Source organism: Mustelus asterias, chromosome 18, assembly GCF_964213995.1.
Source record: "Mustelus asterias chromosome 18, sMusAst1.hap1.1, whole genome shotgun sequence".
NCBI lineage: Eukaryota > Metazoa > Chordata > Chondrichthyes > Carcharhiniformes > Triakidae > Mustelus > Mustelus asterias.
In genome coordinates, this window is record NC_135818.1 from 85058388 (window position 1) to 85078037 (window position 19650).

Sequence of the window (19650 nt, forward strand, 5' to 3'; positions counted from 1 at the left end):
GGTTTTCCACCCCCTTACACCATTGTGAAGCACCTTGAAACATTCTTCAGTTATTGAGTTTTTCAACTAACACTACTTGTGTATTTCTGGACAAATATTCACTGTTGATTATATTTGAGAGCAATTAGCAGTTGAATGGATGTAATTGTGCATATTGGGGTGGAATTTCTTGTGTGTTTGCACCCAGAGACACCTGTAACCTGGTAGCAAGCAAACATGCAGCAAAATGTTTGCGGAACATTGGGCAGAAGTGAGTTGTGCACCTAATTATGATACAACCAAATCTCCTTGATCCTTTGCACTTGTAATGACCCTTCTGCATGAACGCATCTTTTCTCCTAATAATGACTGCTCGAAAGCATTGTATGCAAATACCCTGCAACTGCAGTAATTTAGGAACTCTTAAAACTCTGACAAGATTTTCATACACCTGTGATTACCATAATTACGTCCAAATAGCTGTTCCAGGAAGTATTAACCATTCTCATCCTGTGAATCCTGATGGCTATTTTTCTGGTCCTTTGCTTTTTCCCTGGCTCTATCTGTGCAGCCATTGGGCAGGATTTTCCACACGCCCCTGCAGCAGGTTGCATGTCAGTAGAGGCGGCCCGCAATTGGCCACAGGTGGCATCTTCTGAGCCCACTGCTGTCAACGGGGTTTCCCATACTAAGGACCCCGCCATCTGGAAACCCGTGGTAGGGGTTTGCCGCCAGTGAGAACAGCTGGAAAATCCCAACCATTATCACAGAGAAGGAGAAGAAAGAGGAAGAACAGCACCTGAAACTGGGAGAAGGTTGGAAGACTGAGGCACCATGAACAAAGACAGCATTTTAGCCCAGAGTCTTTCTATTTACCATAACTTACTTGTGAGTATACAATGCCTTTATTTATAAAGCCCAGGACTTAGTATCTGCTTTCTCAACTGGCTGTACTATCTTCAGTGATTTGTGCACATAACCCCAAGTCCCTCTGTTCTCTGCATCTCCTTTCCCTCTTCTTCCTATGAAAATGTTTCACTTCAGACTTCCCTACATTAAATTTAATCTGCCATATGTCTGCCCATTCCACCAGCCTGTTCAGGTAACCAATATCCTTTCCTGGAGATTTAACGTATCTACTGAAAAGGAAAGGCAGAGCTTATTAGCTTTCTATGGGACTGCTGCCTTCCCGGACTGTTGTCAGGTACATGCTCCAGAAATAGGGGAATGTGGAGGGCTGGATTTTTAAGGGTAAATATTACCCCTGAAAGCTGTGGTTCGATGACATTTTATTTATGCCCAATGGATAAAACCTGAGAAGGTATATACAACCAAATGCATATGTACAACAGCTTTCGGGATGCTGGAGCCCAAATCCATTTCAGGGTGTCCTACAAGTACCCCTGAGAGGGTAGAAAGGATAGTTCTCATCTGCCCTGCACAACTATGCCTTGATAAAATGCCTAAACCTTGGTATCCAGTGATGTGGGGGTTGAAGGGTGAGAATGAGCCAAATTAAGTATAAGATTCTGGACTGTTGGACCAAGAAGTGAAATGTCTGCAAATGGTGTCACTTGAGAAGGTGGGACAGGCGGAGAGTAGCTTATGGCACAGGCAATACCAAATTAGTGTCTCTGCAGAGGTCGTAACAAGAAAAATGAGCTGACACATCTTTAATTTTAAAGACTGTTTTATTATTTTTTTAAAATCACAGAATAATTAAAGTTAACCTGAAATTTTAACAACTATAAGTATTGCCAGAAAAAATTAAACTCTGCTTAATATTATGATCCCAACTGATGCTAAAACTGAATAAGTCAGATCCCAGAGTGAAACTTGGCTTGATAGATCCTAACTTTAATTTTTCGAAACCATGGAGGTAAGTTATTGAACAAATTCACAGGAATCTGCTGATGAGCTTTAACACAAAGAATAAAACATTTATTAAACAAGAAAAATGAACTATATTACACCAGACAAAAAGGGTTGGAAAACTCTCAATACAAATGCCAGAAAATTATCCAAATATCCACTAATCCTTCATCTCTGCTATATCTTTGCAGACGCATAAAAATTCAAAAAGATAACACAATTTACAATATCAGTCTTGTATTCTAATATTCAGAGTAACTACATGGTACAGGTGAATTAACAGGTGAACTGTGATCGAGCACCCCAATCCAAAACAAATGACAGATGCCACCAAAACAGATTCCAACACCGTGAGCCAACTGAAACTCTGCTTTCTTCATGAGGGTTTCCAATCTCCATGTTCAAAACTTACCTGGGAATCTCTCCAAATGTCATTCCTACTTGGATGGCTTCAACAAGGATCCACCTCCAGGGTTTCAATCTCGCCTTTTGAGATTCCCTTCCCCTGGATGGTTGAGTATGCTCACGCTTCACTCTCAGGTCTTCGACCGTGCCAAGCAGAACACCAATGCCTCAAAGAATGCCTTTGCGTTTATGGCCCGCAGTGCAGAGTCATCGAGCTTCAACCGCCTTCTCGGATCTTCAGGGTTTCTCATGAGCCCACTTTTCTTCAATTCTTCTCCCCACAGCTCTCTCTTTAACCAAGAGCCTATTGCTCTGTTTCTTTTTCTCAACTTCACTTAAAAGGATTTATTTCTGATTTCTGTCCTGGTCCCTTACCTATCTATCCCACTTACTGGTTTAGGATTTTCTTCTTCATTTGGGACCTTCTCCCTGGCTCCCTCCCCGTGTCCTGCTCCCTGGGATACTGTCTGTGCAATGCCACTCCTCGTCGTGTCACCTTTCACGTGTTTTTACTTTTCTTCTTCAGTATATGTGAGCAGGGCCAGTTCCCAGCCTGAAATGAGAAAATCCACTAACTCCGCATGCATGGTTCCTTCCCCAGCAAGTGCATGTGCAGGAGACATAAAAATGTAAAATAGATTTGGGGGGTGGAATGCTCCGATTGCAAAGGCTCTGAGAATCAGGAGTCAGCAGAAAAAAGAACATAGCCTGAATAAAATGGCCCTCTCTATTCACCCGCCTTCCCAGTGGGACCTGCAGCAGGCAGACTTTGGTGCAGGTCCTCACAAGCGAAGGTCAGGCGTGTTGGATCCCAAGGGTTGAAGAAGCACCTCCAACCCCACAGCAATGAGAAGCATCCTCTCCCACCACACCACTAAGGCATGAGGTTTATCTGACCCAACCACCCACTCTGGCCCTCTTCCCCCTCAGATCACCCACATTGCCCTCCCTTCCTTCTCAAACACCCCCCCCCCCCCCAACACACACACACAGCCTCCTTCCAGGTTTCTTGCTGCTGTGGGCACTTGGTCCCATTTCAGGAGAATTGCGGCCTTGAACTTGTCTGTGTGGAGTTTACATGGTCTCTCTGTGTCTGCATGAGTTTCCTCCGGGTGCTCCAGTTTCCTCCCACACTCCAAAGATGTGCAGTTTAGGTTAATTGGCCATGGAAAATTGCCCCTTAGTGCCAGGGGGACTAGCAGGGTAAATACATGGGGTTGCGGGGATAGGGCCTGGGTGGGATTGTTGCCAGTGATGGCTTGATGGGCTGAATGGCCTCCTTCTGCACTGAATGACTCTATGATTCTATGAACTGAGTACACGCAGCTAGTTCCCAGCCAGCGCATGTTCAGAAGTCCTGGGACCCGTTGGGAACTGGGATTCCCGAAATCCGAGGTAAATATTCGAGTTTCGCAACATTAGACGTCTGAACAAATTCTTTCAGAAACTCCAATAAAACTTTAACCAGACTCTGAGATGAGTAGCTTTAGTACAAGGTTTTACGGCAATGTTAAGCTCTTAGAAATGTTAACTATCTACAATGATAAACCTTTATTAAACGTTACTCAGCATTGGAAACCAAGATTAAACTTATTTCAACTTTGAAAAATGTTACAGATTTGTCAAGAGGTGGTGGCATAATGGCAATGTCACTGAACTGGTAACCTGGAAACTCAGATTTATTAACATGCACAGGGGCATGTTAATAAATCTGAACATAAAGCTAGTCTCAGTAATGATGACCATGAAACATCATCAAATGTACTCATCTGAGTTTGAACTGTTCCTTCTCCTGTCACCACCCTGTCCTCTGCAACAGTGGTGTGATAGCCCTAGAGGTCCATTACCTTCTGATGGCAAAATCAGACAGTGGAGATAACGGAGTGCATTCTCTGGGTTACAGTCCCCAGAAATTTCCAGCCACACATCTTTGGAAAACAACATTAAATTGAGAAGACCTTTACCAGTCATTTAATGAGCTTAACTTTGCATTCAACCCATAAATTGCCACCAGACAAAAGGTTTGTAATCCTAGTCTCAGGGTGGGTCAAGATCTTAGATGCTAGGCATTTCTTAACTATGGTTTTCCAGAGCTAGTAGCTGGACAATATTTACAGCCATTTCAGTATCATAAAATTGTTTGAAAGTAGCTTACCATCTGATTCTGTTACTAGAAGTTGAGTTCAACTATTAAATGACCTCATTCCGTTCTTGAATGAAGATTTGGTGAGTTCTGAGAGCAAAGAGGAAGGGAGTGATGAATCCCATAACCAAAAGAGAGGGTCTCTTTGCCACTTCTTTATCCACAATTAGGATCAGCTTGTAATCTGCATACATGTGCTTTTCACATTCTCAGCACAGGCTTCCATTTCCAAGTGAATGAATTAATGGCTACTGATTGCCTTATCAGGTTTAAGCACAATTTGTGATACTTGAAACAAAGTTATTACAGGTGCATCTTGCATCTGCACTGTTCCCACTTGACGATATTGCTGCCAGTATTGGCCCATCAAAACACGGATATATACTTCCTACAGCTCTAGATTTCATTCTATTTCAATGGGCGCGATTTTCCCGACCCACTGCACTGCTTGAGTAGCGCAGCGGGCAGACAATGTCAGCAGGAGGGCTGAAACAGGGTTCGCAACCAGCGTCCAGCCAGTCACATCTTTCCCCAGCCAATTTTTAATGGCATAATCAGCCTGGTGCCAGAAAACAATGCAAGGCTGATTACAATATTGAAATGCTGATTTGAATATCATTAGCGAGCCCGGGACAGTATTGTGCAGGCTTGCTAATGTAACCCGTCGGGGGAGATTCCCACCAGCGGGGATTAAAGCTGGTTTCCATCAAGGGGACCAGGCATGATGGTCTTGCTCGTGGGGGCAGAGGCCATTGAGGCCCCCTGGGAGGTCAGGTGTTGGGGGGATCCCCTTGTGCAGGACCAGCCTGGCACCCCGGCAGTGCCAAGGGGACGAAGTCTGAGGAGCCAGGGCCTTCTGGGAGGCAGGGCTGCACCAGGGGCAGGTCAGACGGTGGTGGTGGGGGATGGGGAGGGAGAAGACCGCTGCGCACTCTGCACAGCGATTGGTGGGTGGCAGCAATTAGGGCTGGCCATCGAGGAGGGGTGGCAATCGGGGCTGGCCATGGGGAGGGTGCATATCGTGGCTGGTGATCGGGAAGGGGGGGTGGGAGTGGCACAAAATGCTGGAAATTCAACTAAGTTCGCCCAAAAAACGGATGGGAAATGTCCCGCTTTCATGCCCGTTGGGCACTTCATTTTTTTTTGGAAAACCGCGCCCGTGATTTTAGCAAATTCTGACTTTATCAAGCCTGAAATAATAAAACGTGAAACACCGTCTACCAAATGCACTAGAGAAAAAAATGTATAATATCCGTTCTCTAATACAATATGACCTTTAAATTGCACTATTTACAGCCTTTGCATTTGATACTTTGGGGAGGCGATGGCCTAGTGGTATTATCACTGGACTATTAATCCAGAAATTATGCCAATATTCTCAGGACCCAGGTTCGAATCCTGCCACGGCAGATGGTGGAATTTGAATTCAATAATAAATACCTGAAATTAAGAATCTACCATTGTCGATTGTTGGAAACACCCATCTGGTTCACTAATGTCCTTTAGGGAAAGAAATCTGCCATCCTTAACTGGTCTGGCCTGCATGTGACTTCACAGCCACAGCAATGTGGTTGACTCTCAACTGCTCTCCAAGGGAAGGGCAATAAATGCTGGCCAGCCAGTGATGCCAGTGTCCCATGAATGAATTTTTAAAAAATGAAACAATAAACACATTTCATGACATTTTTTGCATTGCTCCCGGCTAGGATTATGAAGGTGATCTACTTTTGAGATACTTTTGAGGTTGGTGGGGCAGGAAAACAAGTTCTTAGAACAAAGTTTTGAACTGGAAATTAGTTCACTTAAAACATGCCAGCCCTCAGCTACCAAGTAAACAAGAATGATCCATATCTTTAAGGTATCTTGACTGAAATCTAATATCTGCTCTAGTAATTGCATATTGACAAAATTGCCATTTGAGTCATGCTGTTTGAAGCTAAAACAACTATTGGAGGTTTGGCAGCTTATACAGTGTTCAGAAAACCAAGCCTTTTTTAAAATAAAGCTTGTCTACTCTTGCCTGGCCAGAACCACAAAAAAATTATTTTATTTATTTGCAATCATTGAATTTACAGCACAGAACTAGGCCCATAGACGCGAGGCTCATACTTATACTCCACATAAACCTCCTCTCGTCTGCTTCATCCAAACCCTATCTTTATAACCTTCCTCTTCTTTTGCCTTCAGTTACTTATCAAGCTTCCCCCTATTTGCCTCAACTACTCCATGTGGTAGTGAGTTCCACATTCCAATCCCTCTTTCAGTAAAAGCATTTTTCTCAGATTCCTACTGTTGTGAAAACGTTTAATTTCATGATACAGACATCTTATGAATGCAACTTACGGTTTTTGGGAAATTAAGTTTGTAATGTTTTTAAAAATTCATTTACAGAATGTGGGTGTCGCTGGCTAGACCAGCATTTATTGCCCATCCCCAGTGGCCCTTGAGAAAATGGTGGTGAGCTGCCTTCTTGAACCACTGTAGTCACTGAGGTGTAGATACACCCATAATGCTGTTAGGGGGAGGGTGTTCCAGGATTTTGACCCAGCGACAGTGAAGGAATGGCGACATATTTCCAAGTCAAGATGGTGTGTGGCTTGGAGAGGAACTCCAGGTGGTGGTGTTCCCAGGTTTCTCACAGAAACAGCAGTCAACTTTGAAGGCTATGAGAAAGTAGTTGTGTATCTGCTGGCAGTCAGAGCTAGGGGCATAGAGGTCACTATGTAGCAGAAGTATTCCTGAGTTGGAGTCACTAAGCAAGAATTTCAAGTGGGCCCCATGCTAAGAAGGAAAAGTCTGAATCCATGAGAAATTAAAACTGTCCGATCTGTCTGTTAAAGTGAGTGGAAGAGATTGGTGGTGGAATCCTTGCAGATGGAGAACTCTGAAAGTCAAAGTATCAGACTGGGAAACTGAGGACAATCAAAGTGAATTCCTAAGAGTTCTGACACACCTTGGTCTAGTCCACAGAGGTGAAAGAACTTTCAAGATTCTGAAAGGTATAGGGAAATTCTTGGGTAAAATTAAAAGCTGAAGAAGAAGTGGTCTGTTTAACATTTCTGGGTTTACAGAATAAGGATTACAAATTGTACTGAAATTAGCATTACTTGCTTTGCTTAATTCTTGTACAGTAAATGTTTCCATTTAAAATGTTAAACTTTGTGACGTAATTTCTTTCAGTTAACAACTGGGAGATCAAATTTCTTTTTAGAAGTTAATGGTCTCCCTCCAGATAATGACACTTCTTAGATTCCTAACATAGAATTTATTGGTGGCTGTTTCATATTTATGATTCCTAGCTTTGGATTTCCCATACAAGTGGAAACATTTTCGCTGTCTACCTATCAGTTATGTTATTGTTCATGTTCTAGTGTTTAGGACTGAAGCTCAATAGTACTTATAGGAGACGATTCTCTCACCCAATGTGCCGGGAGACATCGACGGAGACCATTTCGCGGGCTCCCCGGAAATTGGCGCAGAGCTGATTTCAATATTTAAATCAGGATTTGCATCCCTTAGCAGGCTGGGACTGAAGTCTCCAGGCAGGGCTAGTGTCTCCCCATCCTCCAGGCATGCTTCACCCCAGCGGGGTTTACTACTGCTCCCCATGAATGGGGAACAGGCGGCTCGGCCCTGCTGGAGGGAACAAAAGCCATGGAGCCCCCCCCCCCCCCCCAGGTGGTCAGGGGTAAGAGGGCATCAGAACCATTAGGAATTCACTTTGACTTGTTTCGATTTCCCAGCCTGGCCTCCTGGTAATGCCCAAGGGGCAGCTTGGTACTGTCCACTGGGCATTGAGCAGTGCCAAGGGGGTGGGGCCAGAGCCTATTTGGGGGGAGGGGAATGGGCAGTTAGTGGGGGTGGGTGTTCTGCTGCGGTTCTGCATTTGGGATTGCTGGCAGAGGGAAGGAAGATGGCGATCAGGGCTGGCCATCCAGATGAGGGAAGGGGCAGCCGTCGGGAGATTTGGAGCGGGGTCGCGGGGCTGGCCAGCGATCTGGAGGCCGGCGATGCGGGGGCCACTGCGCATGCACCAATCTCCGCTCTGACAGATCGGCTCATGCACAGTGGCCCACTCAGAGCTATGCTGCCGGCGTCTCCAGCAGGAATAAGCCCTGCACCCGATTTTCAGAGGGAATCACACCAGAGCACTCTGCAGTGCTCAGAGTGTCAGAGATTCATTCTGAAAATCCCGCTTAAAAAAACAGCAATTTCATGCGAATTGGAGGCTTGGAATTTATTTGGGAGAATCCCAGTCATGAAATTTGAAAACTGATGAAATAGGCTGAACACAAGAGCTTCCTTGTACAAGCGTGTACAGTTATGGTTGAGCTGTTGGCTGAAAGTTTCACAATGATGGTCTACCTTAAGCAGCAATAAAACAAAACAACATTAACATCAAAACGCCGAATAAAAATGTCATTATGGAGATTGAACAAGGGAGAGCGCGTAACACTTTGCAAGCATTCTGTGGAAGAATACAGTGGCTAAATACAGGTGCAGATTTCCCTTGTTTACACTGCTGCTCGCAGTATGTATAACATGATAAACTGACCTTTAGTATTATAGAGTGTAACTATTCCATGAGAAGAGCAAGTAAATACAATTAGGTATTGTAATATTGTGCCATTATTGGACGTCACTTGAAGACAGCAGCAATAAAACTGAAACTAGCTCACGTTCTACTGGAAGACAATGGATGGAATTCTCCCAAGCAGCCCACGGCAGTTTGGTGGCGGGCGTGGTGAATCTGGTGGTCGCCAAAAAGTCGGAAACCTGCCGGTCTAAAATCACATTGCAATTTTCCCAATGGTGAGTCGCTGTTCAGGCTGGCAGGTGGTGCATACGCCCTTTGCATTCATTTGCATCTCCTAAATGCTCATTTAAATAGCTGCCCGCTGGCATCCCATCAGGCCTTTCAATCTTGCCAGCAGGAATTTACGTTGGCGTCAAGCCCCATTGCTAATATGAGTGGTGCGCACAAGGCGGTCCTCAGTTCACCAGAGACTTCGGGGTGGATGCAACAAATTTCTGCCATAGCGCTGCACTGCTCCAGACGCACTGTACACCACCCTGCCGGGCCAGACCAGTTCCTGCCTCCAGCTCCATACCAAGCTGGTCTTCATGGACAGCACCAGGCTGCTGGACCCACAGATTCTCCTGCGTCACCAACTCAGATCAGTAATATGCCTGGGGTTGGGGAGTACAGGGATCTCTTTGCCACTGGTGCCACACAGCAGTGTTTATTTGGACAAGAATGTGCTGTGGGACTCATGCTGCCATCGCAACAAAGGTCGGAGGTTCGACTGGGGATGGAATGCCAAGTGAGAGCGAGGGGGAGGGGGGGTGAGGGGAGTGGGGCCAAACAACTACAATGGGAGCAATGTAGAAGGAGTGATGTGCAGGATGGGGTGTGGAAGGGCAAGACTCACAATGACATACACAAGGGCAAGGAGGTGGATGAAGCTGATGAACAATGGAAGGCAGAGGGAAGATCAAAGGGAGGGAAGCTGGTCCCCGACAAGGCTGCATGAAAAGCTCACGAACAAGGGGGTCAAAGGGATACCACCTTGTTTACTGGAAGGGAATGGAAGAAGATTCCAGATGCGTGATGGGCTCAGGTGGGAGGGTGGTTGAATCAAGGAACAGACTTCCTCTGCGAGCCTTTTCCCTCTGGCTTGCTAACATCCTGCATAGTCTGCTGAAGAGGGTGATACAAGTGTGCTGGACTGGTATTTAAATATGGCGTCGGGACCTTTAAATCTGTCAGCTGAGATGGGCGGACAAATCAGGAGAGTCGGGGGGGGGGGGGGGGGGGGGGGGCGGGGAGACGGACAAGCTTGTGCATAATTAATGAGTTTCTATTATGGTTAGTGGGACAAGCACCACTGGAGCCGCCCATCACTGCACTTAGTTTCAAAATGGGAGAATTCTGCACAGTGAATTTGGGTTGGGCTCTGTAATCTGTGTTTAATTGGAGGGCCACAGCCAAGACAATTGGCCTCAACCTTGGGCAGGGCTGGAAAAATCAGACAAAATTCCTGCTGCTGAAATCCATCTGACCATCTCTTCCACAAATGTGGACATTGAGTGAGATCAGAAAAAGAGTGTTTCAATAGCTCACAGACATGCGCCAAATATTCCTCATAACTAATAATCACTTGGGTGAAATACCACTGACATCAGTAGAATTGTACCTTTTTTTATTCATTCATGAGAGATGAGCGTCGCTTGCAAGCTCTGCATTTATTGCCCATCTCTATTGTCCAAAACAGGAGTAAACACCTTCAGGAGAGAAAGGGAAAAATAGAAAATTGGCAAGTTAAAAAGACATAAAACTATTTTTGATGTTACCTAAAATAAGATGGAGTTTTGTATCTGTCTGGAAAGCATAATGTAATGTGACAAGGAAAGGTGACTGTCGGATGTGTTCCAATACTTGTCGCTCTGTCCTGGTGTGTTCTGCAGTCTTTGCTTTTTGAACTATTGTTGCCTTCTTCAGCACCTTCATGGCAAAAAGCTTTCCGGTATCATGGCCACTGATTTTCCTCACCAGAAATACTTTTCCATAAGCTGGAAACAGAATAAAAGGCATCAAGGTCAAGAAGATGCACCCAATTAATGCTTAGTTTAAAATACTGTCCTACAAATGTCACACAAACTGCAACATTACCAAAGTCAAAGTTAGGAAAAGGTTCGAGATGTAATAGGTTTAAAACAGGTACAAGCCTACTCCCCTTCTCGTTGGATAAAAGCAAATGACTGCGAATGCTGGAATCTGAAACCAAAAGAGAAAATGCTGGAAAATCTCAGCAGATCTGGCAGCATCTTTAGGAAAGAAGAGAGCTAATGTTTCAAGTCTAGATGACTCTTTGTCAAAATTGACAAAGAGTCATCTGGATTCGAAACATCAGCTCTTTTCTCTCCTTACAGACGCTGCCAGATCTGCTGAGATTTTCCAGCATTTTCTCTTTTGGTTCCCCTTCTCCTCCTCCCCACCCCTTTCCCTGCCATATGGCTACTGCAAACCTGTTACATCTCTAACTTTTTCCAGTTCTGTTGAAAGATCATTGACCTGAAACGTTAACTTTTTTTTCTCTACAGATGCTGCCAGGTCTGTTAAAAGTTTCCAGCGTTTAATATTTTGTTTCATATTTTCAGCATTTGGAGTAATTTGCTTTTGTATTGTTCTAGGAAACTGTCTCAAATACACTCCATGAATTCATCCTTCAAACTACTTTGCTGATTTGATTTGCCCCAGTCTATATGGAGACTAAAATTCCCCACAATTATTGCATTACCACTGTTATATTTTACCCAGAACTATAACTGCTGTTGGTGGCCAATAAACTCCTCCCATCAGAGGTCTGGGCCTCTTGTTACATTTTATTCCACCCCTATTGATTTTACTTTCTGATCTCCTGAACCATGATTCTTCTGCACTATTGCCCTTACATCATTCATTACCAGGGCAACCCTTCCTTTTTAATTTTGTCCAAACACCCTGGAATATTTAGTTCCCAACCTTGGTCACCATGCAATTATGAAGGCCATCAGATCAAACCTATTTATCCCTATTTGTGCCATTCATCCATCTTGTTATGAATGCTTCTTGCATTCAGACAAAGTGCCTGCAATTTTAACTTTTTTTTATTTTCCCAGATTTGATCTTATTCACTAATCTATTGTTAGTTTTCTTTTTGTCGCACTCTACTTATCTTTATCCATATCGCTACACTGCTCGACTGCCTTGACTTTTCTCTTTTGATTTATGTTTCCTTCACCTGAATTGCAGCGTTCACCTTTTTAGTTTAAAGTCCTAACTATGAATCTATTCAATGTTCCAGGGCACTGGTCCTCCTTAAATTCAATTTAAGTGGAGCCCATTGAACAGACCAAGGTACTTTTATCCCCAGTATTGGTATCAATACCCCATGAATCAAAACTCCCATCTCCTTAAACCACTCTTTGGGCCATACATTCAATTTCTGACATGAAATTCTATACATGACAATGATAGAAATTCAGAGACGGTTATCTTTGACGCTCTGCTTCTCAGTTTAGACACTAGCTCATTAAACTTCCTCAGCAGAATCTGATTCATAATTCTACCTATATGATCGGTTCCTAAGTAGATCACAACAATCGGATCCTCCCCGCAGTCCATGCTGAAATTTTTTTCCAGCCGTGATTCGGCTGATAGTTCTCTGGCTTTTGAGTCAGAGGATTGTGGATTCAAGTTCCACTCCAGGACCTGAATACAAAAATCACAGCTAATACCCCAGTGTTGTCTCAGGGAGTTTCCGAGGTGCCATCTTTCAGCTGAGAAGTTAAACTGAGGTCACACCTGGCCTCTCTGGTGGATATAAATGATTCCACCGCACTATTTTAAAGAAGAGAAGTGGGGTTATACTGGGTTTCCTTGTCATTATTATCCCTCAATTAACATCACCAAAACAGATTATCTGGTTATTATCACATTGCTGTTTCTGAAGATTACAGTACAACAGTGACACCTCAAAAGTACTCCATCAATTGTAAATTGCTTTGGGGCTTCCTGTATTCACAAATGGTGCTCTATAAATGCAAGTCTATTTTACTGATTTATTATAGATATCCTTGACCCTAGCACTGGACAGATAATACAGCCTTGGTCACAGTAGCAGGGGACAGTATCAATCCCCCATATTTACTATCCCTGCCACTATTTCATTTTTCTACCGCCCTCCTAACCAGTGCCCACTTCCTGCCACCTTGAATGGCCTCCTATGCCAAAGCGTCAAATTGCCCATCCGCCTGCAGTCTCTGTTCTCATCCAGCAACCACAGGTTGCTGCATCCTGGATTCCCACACCTGCCTGATTGGTAGTCGCACCATCCTGTCCTTCACCAAATATAAGCTAATAACCCAAGGGCTGTGACTAGTCCCTGGATCAAAGTGTCTACATAACCCTACCCTTCTTGATGCATCGTGAAGTCTGCATCTCAGCCTCTAGCCCAACAACTCTGAGCTGAAGATCCTCAGATCACAGACATTCATTGGTTTCCATGAACTCCCACATGCTGCAGTTACAACAAATCACGTGTTCCACTTTATCCAGCTACTACATATATAATTGGCTACGTTTTTGAAGTAAATCAGCCCACCAGAAAACTCCATACCCAAGAAGGCATGAAGAGTGAAACTTGTTCAATGGAATGGCCAACTTGCACAGCAAGTCACACAGGAGTACAAAACCAATGAGTATTATGTAATGTGTGTACTTATAGTACGTTTTTGTGCATGAATTGTGCCTCTGAGCCTGACCTGCAGCTGTGAAGAAGAATAGTGAGACCGATTCTATAGGCAACTGCTAATTAGAAGAAAAAGCAAGCGCTGTGTTGTTCTAACTCGGATCAGAGATTCAGAACTCACCCGTAGAACTGTTTGACATTGTACTAAAAAAAGAGATTTGTGTTTCTACTGTGAAAGTGCTTTGCTGAGAAGAGTAAACAACAGCTGCGGATTGAGGAAACTACAAAGTTGTAGGAATGTTGACTATTCAAGAGCTTCATGCTGAGCCAAGTCTAAAAAAAGGATGGTGGCCTGAACACCCACAGCAGACTGAAACAAGAAAAACAAAAGCTGAATTCTGAAACGGCAACAATAATTATAACTTGCATTTATATAGTCTTTTAACACAATAAGGCATCCCAAAATGCTTCACAGAAGCATCACTGAGCTCTCTATACACTAAAGATGGAATAACTCCAGTGAGAGGACATTTGTTTTAGTGGTTTGCAACTGTTTACAGAGCAGTCTCCTGGTATTCCCATGTCAATACTTAAAAAGCACTGGAGAATTGTAATCAAGGTGCACATTATCATGAAACGGCAACAGATGAAGGAGGCTGTCCAATTAGAGTATAAAATCGCCGGCAGAAATTAAATTAACTGAATGACAAGAATGACAGAAACGCAGTCATTAAAACATCAGAACACATGGCAACTGGAAGTTACCAGGTTCCTACTGCAAAAATATCTGGACATGGGTTCAAATATCATCACGGTGAAATTTAAATTCAATTAATAAACGTGAAATTGAAAGCTAGTCTCAGTAATAGACCATAAGACCGTAAGACATAGGAGCAGAATTAGGCCACTCGGCCCATCGAGTCTGTTCTGCCAATCAATCATGGCTGATTTTTTTCTCATTCCCATTCTCCTGCCTTTTCCCCATAACCCATGATCTCCTTATTAATCAAGAACCTATCTATCTCTGTTTTAAAGACACTCAATGACCTGGCCTCCACAGCCTTCTGCGGCAAAGAGTTCCACAGATTCACCACTCTCTGGCTGAAGAAATTCCTCCTCATCTCTGTTTTAAAGGATCATCCCTTTAGCCTGAGGTTGTGCCCTCTGGTTCTAGTTTTTCCTACTAGTGGAAACACCCTCTCCACGTCCACTCTATCCAGGCCTCGCAGTATCCTATAAGTTTCAATAAGATCCCCCCTCATCCTTCGAAACTCCAACGAGTACAGACCCAGAGTCCTCAACCGTTCCTCATACGACAAGCTCTTCATTCCAGGGATCATTCTTGTGAACCTCCTCTGGACCCTTTCCAAGGCCAGCACATCCTTCCTTAGATATGATGACCATTTATTGTTATGCAAACCAAAATCTGCCGTCCTTACCTGGTCTGACCTACAAGTGACTCCAGATCCACAGCAATGCGGCTAAAACTAAATTGCCTAATGAAATGGCCAAGCAAGCTAATCAATTCAAGGGTAATTAGGGATGGGCAACAAATGCCAGCGAGGTCCATATCCCATGAAAAAAAGTAAAAAACCCAAAACAAGGGAGGAAAACCAAAGATCAGACCAGAGAAAGGAAGCCAACTTCAAATGCTACAACGTTCTTCGGTGTGGTCTCACAAACACTGTACAGTTGCATCAAGACTCTTGTACTTGTATATCTATCTCCTGTCCCAGCATTCCTTTTGCCTTCTTAATTACATGCTGTATCTCATGTTAACCTTTTGGGTTTCATGTATGAAGGCACCAAGTTCCCTCAGTATCACACTCTCTATAGTATCTGTCCTTTGAAATAATACTTTGGTTTTCTGTTAGATTTTGTAGAGATATTCAAAATCATCAGGCGTCTGGACAAAGTAGGTTGGGAGAGGATGTTTTCATTGGTGGAAGGATTGAGAACCAGAGGGAACAGGGGTTTAAGATAATTGGCGAAAGATGCAATCGTGATACGAGGGAAAACTTTGTCAAGTGGAAGATATCTGGAATGCGCAGCCTGAGAGTGTGTTGGAGGAAGGGTCAGTTGAGAGTTTCATAAGGGAACTGGATCATTATCTGAAATGGAAAGAAGTGCAGGGCCGAGGGGAAAGGCTAGTGGAGTTGCTCCTTCACAGGGCCAGCACAAATACAACAGGCCATAAGAACATAAGAAGTAAGAGCAGGAGTATGCCATCTGGCCCCTTGAGCCTGCTCTGCTGTTCAATAAGATCATGGCTGATCTTTTCTTGGCATCAGCTTACCCGCCTGCTCATCATAACCCTCAATTCCTTTACTGTTCAAAGATTTATCTGTCTTTGCCTTAAAAACATTCAACGAGGTAGTTTTAACTGCTTCACTGGGCAGGGAATTCCACAGATTCACAAACTTTTGGGTGAAGAAGTTCCTCCTCAACTCAGTCCTAAATATGCTCCCCCTTAATTTAAGGCTGTGCCCCTAGTTCTAGTTTCACCCGCCAGTGGAAACAACCTCCCTGCTTCTCTTATCTTTTCCCTTCATAATTTCATATGTTTCTATAAGCTCCCCCCTCATTCCTCTAAATTCTAATGAGTATAGTCCCAGTCTACTCAGTCTCTCCTCGTAAGCCTACCCTCTCAAGTCCAGAATCAACCTAGTGAATCTCCTCTGCATCCCCTCCAGTGCCAGTATATCCTTTCTCAAGTAAGGAGACCAAAACTGTACACAGTACTCCAGGTGTGGCCTCACCAGCACCTTATACAGCTGCTACATAACCTTGCTGTTTTTAAACTCCATCCCTCCAGCAATGAAGGACAAAATTCCATTTGCCTTCTTAATTACCTGCTGCATCTGCAAACCAACTTTTTGCGATTCATGCACAAGGACACCCAGGTCCCTCTGCACAGCAGCATGCTGCAATTTTTTACCATTTAAATAATAGACCATTTTGCTGTTATTCTTACCAAAATGGATGACCTCACATTTACCAACATTGTACTCCATCCGCCAGAATCTCGCCCACTCACTTAAACTATCTATATCCCTCTGCAGACTTTCAGTGTCCTCTGCACATTTTGCTCTACCATTCATCTTAGTGTCATCCGCGAACTTTAACACACTACACTTGGTCCCCAACTGCAAATCATCAATGTAAATTTTAAACAAGGGCCTCCTTCTGTGCTGTAACCATTCTCTTCTTCTCACTAAATTGCATACCTTCATATTTTTCCTCAATACTATTCCATCTGCCATTTTTTGCATTTTCATTTAATTTAACTATATCCCTTTGCAGGGTCTGTGTCCTTCGTGCTGTTGAAGAAGCCTTGGCCAATTGTCGCGAAGCATCTTGTAGATGATACACAATGTTGAGACTGTGCACCGGTGGTGGCGGCATGAATGTTTAATGCCCATCTAGTGGCCTGTTTTGCCCATGATGGTATCAAGCTTCCTGAATGTTGGAGCTACACTCATCCAGGCCAGTGGAGAGTATGCCATCACACTCCTGACCTATGCCTTGTTGATGGTGGGCAGATTTTGGGGAATCAAGAAGTGAGTTGCTCACTGCAGAATTCCCAGTCTCTGACCTGCTCTTGCAGCCACAATCTTTATGTGGTTTGTCCAGTTATATTTCCTGGTCAATGGTAGCCTCCAGGAGGTTGATGGTGTAAGATTCAGTGATGATTCTGCTATTGTTTGAAAATGTATTTACGGAATATGGGTGCCGCTGGCTAGGCTACATTTATTTCCCATCCCTAGTTGCCCTTGAGAAGATGCTTCTTGAATTGTTGCAATCCCTGAAGTATAGGTACACCGACAATGCTGTTAGAGTTCCAGGATTCTGAGCCAGCCCAGCAACAGTGAAAGAATGTCAGGATGGTGTGTGGCTTGGACATTTGAACTCGATGATGAACTCGAATGCTGAGCATTTTTGTTAAAGCAAGGTCCGTTAGGATTTTAAGAGTACACGCGTTTGTTGCTGGGGATCAGCTGTGATTCTTGCCGGAGAAAGCTTCTCCCGGCAAGGTCACACAGGCAAGTGAGCCCGGATGATACCGTCCCGTGCTCAATAATTCAATGTAAATTTTAATTTAAATATATTTAATGAAATTATTCACCCTCACACCAGAAATGGCCGTGAGGCCGACCTCGCCGGATATCCGGTGCCAGTTAGATCGCGAGAGGTGAGAAATTGAGCGCGAACCTGATTTCTCGGCTCTCTCGTGATCTTACTGGCTCATCCCGCTCATCGATCTGTGGGGCGCAATGGTAAGATCACTCCCTTTGTGTCTGTTTTTACATAAAAGTGGGACGATACGGACACTACAGTGAAAAATGAGTGTGAAATATGGAATGGAATACATATAACAAGAGGGGTGATATTAAGGGGTTTAGCATCAGACTCAGATGAAACATATCCGAGATTGCTAAGAGAAGCTGAGGTTCTGACCATTAGTTATGAATATAGATAGTGTCTGACTAACTAGATTGAGGGGCGATTTTACCATCGCGTTGCGCCCATTTTACGTGCGCCAGATTTCCGGCACAGTCAGCCTGGGTGAGAGACAGATTAAAGCATTCAAATTTATAGTAATGTTGTTTTACATCTGCTTAGTGAGCCCGGCGCTCATTCGTCCACCCCCCTTTATGACCTTGCCGGGAAAGATTCTCGCTGGCGAGGAAAAGACATGCTCCCCATGAACAGGGAGCAGTCAACTTGGCCTTGCGGTGGAACTGGAGGCCATTGAGGCCCCCTGGGGAGGCCGAGGGCAAGTGGGGTGCCCCTTGGGCAGTGCCAGACTGGCAGTGCCATCCTGACACCTAGGCAATGCCCACTGGGCAGTGCCAGGGGGTGGGGGATAATGGAGAAGTGGCCAGTGAGGGCGTGGCCAGTCAGGCGGGGCAAATGGGGGAGGGTGTAATTGGGGAGAGGGAGCCTGCTGCCACTCTGCAGCAATCGGTGTGTGTTTGTGTGGGGGGTGGGGATGGGACCTGCTGCCACTCTGCAGGGATCGGTGTGGGGGGAAGGAGGGCGATGGGGCTTGCTGCCACTCTGCAGCAATTGATGGGGGGGGGGGGGCGATGGGACTCATTGCCACTCTGCAGGGGTCAACGGGAGGGGGGAGAGGGAAGGAGGGAGACGGGGCCCGCTGCCACTCTGCAGGGATTGGTGGGAGGAACAAAGGGAGAGAGGGAGATGGGGCCCGCTGCCGCTCTGCAGGGATCATTTGCGGGGGGGGCGGGGGTTGGCAGGGACTGTATCTCAGGTCGCGGGACCCACGATTGCAGAGGGGGGAGCTGCTCTCTGCTAATGCGTATGTGCAGCATCAGAGGCCTGCACACACGCACTACCTCCCTCTGCAGGGTTTCAGGGGCATTAAGCCCTGCCCACAGGCTTCTGCTGCGAGCAACAGGCTCGCTCAGAATTTCACAGGCAGAGTGCGTATGGGGGGCCTCAAAACACACCCAAAAGACAGATCTGAAACTCTCTCAGTTTCAAGTCTGCCCAGCACTTAGGTAAAAAAATGGTAAAATCACCCCCTGAATCTTTTGAGGGGGTAACAAGGAGGGTCAATGAGGGTAATGCTTCTGATGTAGATGCTGGCTATGGTTATCTTTCACCTATTTTGTGACAACCCTACAGAAATCAGATAAAACTATCACTCAGGTGACTTTAGATTCAGTATTATGCACCTTTGAAACAACCTCTGTGCTTTAGTAATTTCACTGAAAACAGAAGACATATGGCTGGGTGAAATTAGAATTAATTCTCTCTGCACGCAAGCAAATGGCCTTTGGCAACATGTTCGGAACTGAATTAAATGCCTATACTGAAACTCCACATACACGTTGTACTACTAATGGCTTCAACTATTCCATAATTCCTCACTTGATGCCCTTTATTCCATCCTGTTTGTCTTAAAGCTTAGAAGTAACGTTTTTTTTAAAGTTTATTTATTAGTCACAAGTAAGGTTTACACTAACACTGCAATGAAGTTACTGTGAAATT

At 44.6% G+C, this 19650-nt stretch overlaps 1 protein-coding gene across 2 annotated transcripts in view; it reads right to left on the reverse strand.

Annotated features, from left to right (window-relative positions):
• LOC144507326 (ribosomal protein S6 kinase alpha-5) overlaps positions 1-19650 on the reverse strand; it is a 167604-nt gene that overhangs the window by 93588 nt on the left and 54366 nt on the right. For both annotated transcript variants that reach the window (XM_078234477.1, XM_078234479.1), the window contains exon 3: positions 10754-10972. In XM_078234477.1, coding sequence (XP_078090603.1) covers positions 10754-10972 — 219 coding nt within the window. The remainder of the gene's footprint in view (positions 1-10753; positions 10973-19650) is intronic.